At 59.9% G+C, this 5,873-nt stretch overlaps 2 protein-coding genes across 5 annotated transcripts in view; one reads left to right on the top strand and one right to left on the bottom strand.

Moving 5' to 3' along the window:
- LOC110388003 (feather keratin 2-like) overlaps positions 1–5,873 on the top strand; it is a 906,242-nt gene that overhangs the window by 610,345 nt on the left and 290,024 nt on the right. The window lies entirely within an intron of this gene.
- The window catches only part of MEF2D (myocyte enhancer factor 2D), a 23,967-nt gene that overhangs the window by 7,530 nt on the left and 10,564 nt on the right, over positions 1–5,873 (bottom strand). For all 4 annotated transcript variants that reach the window (XM_021376654.1, XM_021376653.1, XM_021376652.1 and 1 more), the window contains exons 4-5: positions 3,740–3,950; positions 1,885–1,941 (exon numbers count right to left, since the gene is read on the bottom strand). In XM_021376654.1, coding sequence (XP_021232329.1) covers positions 1,885–1,941; positions 3,740–3,950 — 268 coding nt within the window. The remainder of the gene's footprint in view (positions 1–1,884; positions 1,942–3,739; positions 3,951–5,873) is intronic.

The raw sequence follows: 5,873 nt of genomic DNA on the forward strand, positions 1-5,873 counted from the left end.
TTTTTTTTTTTATTTTTATTTTTTTTATTTTTATGAATAGGCCCCAAAGATAGAAAGGCGTTTAGCAATCACCAGGATTCAGCCCTCGTATTCACTGCACGTTAGACCAGGAAAAATAGGTCGCTGATTGCATTATTAATCACTTCTACCATTGCTCTACATCTGCATCTCAGCTGGCGGCGGCGATGCCGCAGCCGTGGCAGGTGCCCACTGCCGCCCCAGGGCGGGCACGGTGGGGATGGGGTGAACCTGGTGGGGGGCACGGCCCCGTCCCAAGCCCTGAGATGGGGACAGAGCCCAAAGAAAAGTTCCAACTCGATGCTTTCGTTGCTGAGATGGCACGAACACCAACGCGCATGCACGCAGCTCCTATGGCAACCATAAATTCCAGGTACGCCGGCACGTGACTGCGGGCAGAGTTGGGGTGGGTGGGGAGGGCACTGGTGCTATGGGGTTGGCACGGATGTGTCCACAGAGAGGAAAACTCTTGCCCCCTTCCTGCCATGCTGTGCCCGGCCAGGACAAACAAACGCTGCTAAACGCACCGAAGCAGAAACTTAAAAGCATAAAAATGCCCAAACACGGGGAGGGCCCCCGGATGCAGCGAGCACGGGGGTGGGCAGGGTGCCTCCCCCCGGGTGCAAGGCGCTGCAGGCCACGCTGCACGGGCAGCAGCCGGGCACGCCGCCCGCATGGCTGCAGAACGCGGGCCACAGCCACCCAGGGCTGATGACTCAGAAGCTGCAGGTGACCTCGGGCGCCGCAGAGCGTGCAAGGAAGAGGAGGAAGAAAAGGAGATGCCCCAGGTACCCAGAACCCCCCCCCCCCCCAGGCTCCGGTGCTGGGGCAGGGAGCCCCGTGGTTTTGGGGCAGGCCGGGCTGGTTGTCCCCCTCTCCACGCGCCCGTTTCCTGGAGCGGCGGCAGGAACGCGGGGAATGCTGCGGTGCTGCGGTGACGTCAATGCTGACATTCAGAGGCTCTGCCAAGCTCCGCGCTGCCACGGCTGCTCGCAACAGCTGACGTGGGGGCGGCGGGCGGCTTTGGGGGGCAGCGGGGCCGGGGGTGTGCGGCATCACAGCCCCCCCTCCCTTCCCAGCAGAAGTCACCTCGTCCCCAAACACGGGGTCGGCAGCGGGACGGTGAGGCTGCAGAACCGTTTCCGGACCGGTTTTTGGGTTTCGTTTGGGGGGGGAATGCCAAACGCCACGCTTCTTCAGAGCGCCGTGGGCTGGCCAAGCCATCACCAAAAGGGACAATTAGGGCACAGGGCTCGGCTTGCCTGGGACAGCAGGTGCCAGGGGCTGCGTGTTGGCTGCCCCACGTTCCAGCCAGCAGCGGCGAGCCGCGGGCAGCAGGCGTTATTAGCTCATTTTATAGCCGGGAAGCTAAGCCACACGGTCTGAGTTGAGTTAGCGCTGGGGCTCTCACAGTGGAAAGGGGCCTTAATGAGCTTTTTTCCTTGCTGTAAAGTTCCTTTATAGGGCCCGAGTGCATGGAGGAACCAGGTGTTAAGTGACTCAGCTGAGGTCGGCGGAGGAGCGGGTTTCAGCTCGGGGTGCTACAGCCCAAATCTGGTCCTCTTTTGCCTGCCAAAAGCCAAAGCTCCTCGGTTTGTGGCTCTCCCGAAGAGCAAGGACAGACCTCAGCCCCACGAAACACATCACCTCCCTTGTATCTCTGATGGAACACCGCAGAGGGGCTGGCCTGGAGCATCTCCGGCAAAGCCTCTTGCTGCCAAACCCTCCTCAGCACTTCTCCATCCACCAAATGCATTGGGTTGCAAGGAAAACACATGTTCCTGTGTTATTTATGGGAAATGGAGGCACAGAACAGAGAACAGAGCCCAGCCTGCGAGCGCCAGCCCCACAGCACTCCTCACTTACCCACAGGGCTTGGGCAGGCTCCGTTGGTGTTGTTCAGGTCACCCCCAAGCATCGCCCCTACAAAGCAACCAAGAAACACGGGGTCAGGGCAGCTCAGGGCCACGCTGAGCATTGCTCTCAGAGGAGGGAGGGAGGAAGGCAGAGGAAAATCAGCGGTGCTGCATTCCCGGGCGAGAAAAGTCCCGGGCAAAATGAGCAGCATTCCTGGTGATCAGGTTTGGAAACAATATCCAGGCAGATCCGTTTCCTTTGGGCAGCAGCCAGGCGGCACAGGGGCCCGGTCCAAAGCACACGGCTTGGAAAACACTGTGGCTATTTTGTTCCAAGCCTTCTGGAGGCACACGGGGACCGTGCTGCAGGGAAACGAGCCCCAACAGCAGAGAGCGAAACACAATCTGCCCTGTAACGTTTTGCACCGAATGGAAACCAGCCCCGCGCGCTGCCAGCACCGCTGCAACATTGCCTCACACGGCTCTGCTGCACGCTTGGACACTGCTGGGAAAAGCAGAGCAGGGGCCTCAGGATGCCCAGGAACAGACCCAGCTCCCTCACCCCAGAGACAGGAAACTGCCTCCAGCCACTGCTGCCAAAGCAGCGCTCGGGGAGGCAGCAAGCCCCCGAAAGCAGAAGTGCTGCTGTGCAAGAAAGGCATTTGTTCCCCCACGTGAAAGCGTGATCGTGGGTGTTGTGGTCCCAAAAATACTTTGCAGCTCGGCAAAAGGGTACGGAGGCCCCCAGAGCGTGGCAAGCACCGTGCTCCCTTCAGGGGATGGGGAGGCAAAGCAGGGTCCCAGCCACACTGAAGTCCTTGAGCAGCCGGCGAGCAAGCGCCGTGCCAGCACTGCCTTTGCTTTGGAAACAATAACGCAGCTCTCTGCTCTCCTCTCGGCTGCATTGTTAAAAATACGTATACATAAAAAAGAAATAGCTCGTCTCACATGCAAGGGCCTGGCTCCTATAAACAGGATTTCTTCCGTGTCCCAGGCAGCGAGTGAATGAAACGCAGATGGTTGGACTTGGAACACCTCTGCGCTCGCAACCACAGAATGATCCCCCCCTCGAAACAAATGCGTTTCGTGAGCTGGATGGAAACTGCAAGCACTGAGCGGGCTCTGCCTTACAGCGAAGCCTCTTTTTTTTTCCTGCAGAGGCCAGCAAGAGGGCAGGGGGTGATGCCTACAGACAGAGCCACGGTGCAGGAGGGAGACGCCGCTCTTCGGGACCAGCAAAAAAATCCCTTTTCCTCTGAAGCCTGGGGCCCCGCTCCTCCTTTCCGAGAGCCTGGGCAGCCACGCCACCGCCGCCTCTGCCATTTGCAGCCCTAAACGACTTTTACAGACCATCTGCGAGGACCAAAATAGCAGGCAGGGGCTTTCTGCGTGCTATTCTTACTTATGATGGCACCGCGGGAGAGCCGGGCCGCGGTCACATGTCGTGTCCTCCCCCCCCCCCCCTTCGCCGCAGGGAGCGCGGGTGACGAGAGCCTTTCCCCAACCTGCTCTCACCACCTCTCTCCGGTCCCCGCTGGAAAGGACCCACTCCTCGGATCTGTCAGCAGATCTGCGTGAGTAATCGCTCAGAGACCAAGTGCAGCCACCGCAGGCCGAGGGGGGGGAAAAAAAAAAAAAAAAAAAAAAAAAAAAAAGCCCTTTTTAGGCAGCGGTCCCATGTCCCTGGGCGGCGCTGGGACAACAGCAGCCAGCCCCGGGCTGGGAACGAACGGCACCGGGTGACTCAGCCCCTCGCATTGCCTGATGTGAAATATCCTGATCTGGAAAAGGAAGGGTGCTCCCTGGGTGGGGAGAGGTCACCCGGAGCCCTGGCCTTAATGAGGAGGGGATGGAGGAGAACTCACCCGCGCTGGCTGGCCGCTGCGGCAGCCCTGGGGACACGGTGTTCCTCTGCAGCGCTGGCTGCTGCGGTGAGAGGAGCCGGGGGTCGGTCAGCGACGAGGTCACCAGGGATTGGGTCACCAGCGAGCTGCCCGGGCTGCTGAACTGCAGCGTGTTCTGGTTGGTCACGGGAACCGTCACCGGCATGGCAAAGTTTGGCGTGGGCACTGCGGACTGAAGAGAGAGAGCAGGAGGTGAAAGGGAGCGGGCAGACGGAGGAACTCACTTTGCAGGCTCCCAGAAAGGGGAGGCCAGATCCTGCCTGGGATCGGCAGCACCATCCCACGGCTGCAGTGGAGTCAGCGTGGCCATCCCACGTCCCCACACTGCTGTGCTCCCATCTGCATGGTGCACGCTGGACCCGTTCAAACCAGCACCTTGGGGCAGCACCAAACCCCTAAGAAACAGCACGTGGAGCTGGCTTGGACACATCACAACTTCACCACCAGCTGCTTTCTCTTTTTTTTTAGGCTGTATTTATTTGCCCGTCATGTTATCAGAGCTCAAAGCATCCAAGAGGGGAGCAGTGCTGTGGGGTGCTCCTTGGAGCACTGGCACTGCCCTCTGCCCCTCTGTAGGGCGGCACTGAGCCCCAGGGACAGGCTCGCAGCGCCTCGTGCCCTCCAGGTGACACTGGGGTCTGTCCTTCCACCGCTGGGAGCTGTGGGGCAGGAGGAGGAGGTGACCTGCTGGGAGCAGGAGGATGGCTCAAGCCCTATCCTTGGCCACAGGTCGAGGACCAGCTTCACCTACCAGCGTCCCCGCAGGAACCAGACTCACCGTGATTATCCCATCAGCCTTTCTTATGTCACTGATTTGCTCTTCATTAACGGGAACAGGCACCTGCTTAGAGGCTTTAGCAGGGGCTTTGCTAAAATCCCACTTTAATTTGCCACGGGCTGGGAAGGCAGAGCACCCAGTGCCACTGGGCGGCACCCGGTGTCCCCACCAAACACGCCAGCGGGGCTGGAGGGAGCCGAGTACCCGGCACCGCGGTGCTATGGGGAGCTGCTCCAGATGGGTGAATTCCTTTAAGGGGAGAGGAGAGGAGGGAAGAAGGGACAGAGCTCACCCAGCTCGCTGTTGGAAACCCTCCCACCCGCTCAAGGGCAGCCTGTCCTTCAGAGATCCTGTGGCCCCGAGCTGGTGCTGCAGCACGGCTCCAGGGGCTCTGGGGACCGATGCGTCCCCTTCCCAGGGCTGTACAAGCCTTAACACAGCCCTGCTCAGCTGCAAACAAACCAAAAAAAATAAAAGGTGGGGGGGCCACGGGGAGCCTGGCAGGTTTTGTCAGGTGCGTGAACGGCGTGGCAGCATTGTGCAAGAAATCACTGTGAGCACGTGTGTGCGCGTTCCCAGGAGGGGGAAGGAAGAGCAAACCCGGTGCACTGCATCCTCAGCGACACCGGAGGGGCTGAGATACCGACCAGAGAGCAGCGTCCAGCCCCTGCACCTCCGGTGCCAGGTCAGCGTGCAACTGGGACCCAGCACCAGTGACTTGGGGCAGATGGGGCCCAGGGGCTGGCAGGACACGCTGACACCTCAATCCAAAATCTGGGGAGAAGATGCACGCGTCAGCCAAGCCCTAACGACTTCGAAAGCCACTGCAAACACGCCCCGAGCGCGGAGGCCTCTCCATATAGCGAACAAGGCTGCTTGTTAGCTAACGAGCCCGGTTAGTTCTCATCGCACACAAAAACACTCCAGCTGGTTAAAAAAAAAAAAAAAAAAGGAGAAGCGTCACCTTCAACCGCACACGCTCCGCTGGAACCGCTCCATCCCCGCTGCTTTAGTCGGGGAGCCGGATGCTCTGCCTTGAACCCCCAGCACCCGAATGCCCCCCCCCCCAGCCCAAAACCACGGGCAGGCCAGGGTTAATGTGGTGGCTGCGAGGAGCTGGGTGGATAGAGCTGAGCCTCCACCCCACGCAAGCCCTGGCGGGGCCAAAACCTCTTCCCTAACGAGCAAGTGCCACCGAGGCAGCAGAACGCCTCGCGCTCCCCGTGCTCTGCAAGCTGAGTCAGCAAAACCGAGGGGGGTGGATTTCGAGACCCAATTTTCTTGAAAAGCCAGAATTTTTAACTTGCGTGGGCTCGC

Source organism: Numida meleagris, chromosome 24, assembly GCF_002078875.1.
Source record: "Numida meleagris isolate 19003 breed g44 Domestic line chromosome 24, NumMel1.0, whole genome shotgun sequence".
In the NCBI taxonomy this organism is placed as follows: domain Eukaryota; kingdom Metazoa; phylum Chordata; class Aves; order Galliformes; family Numididae; genus Numida; species Numida meleagris.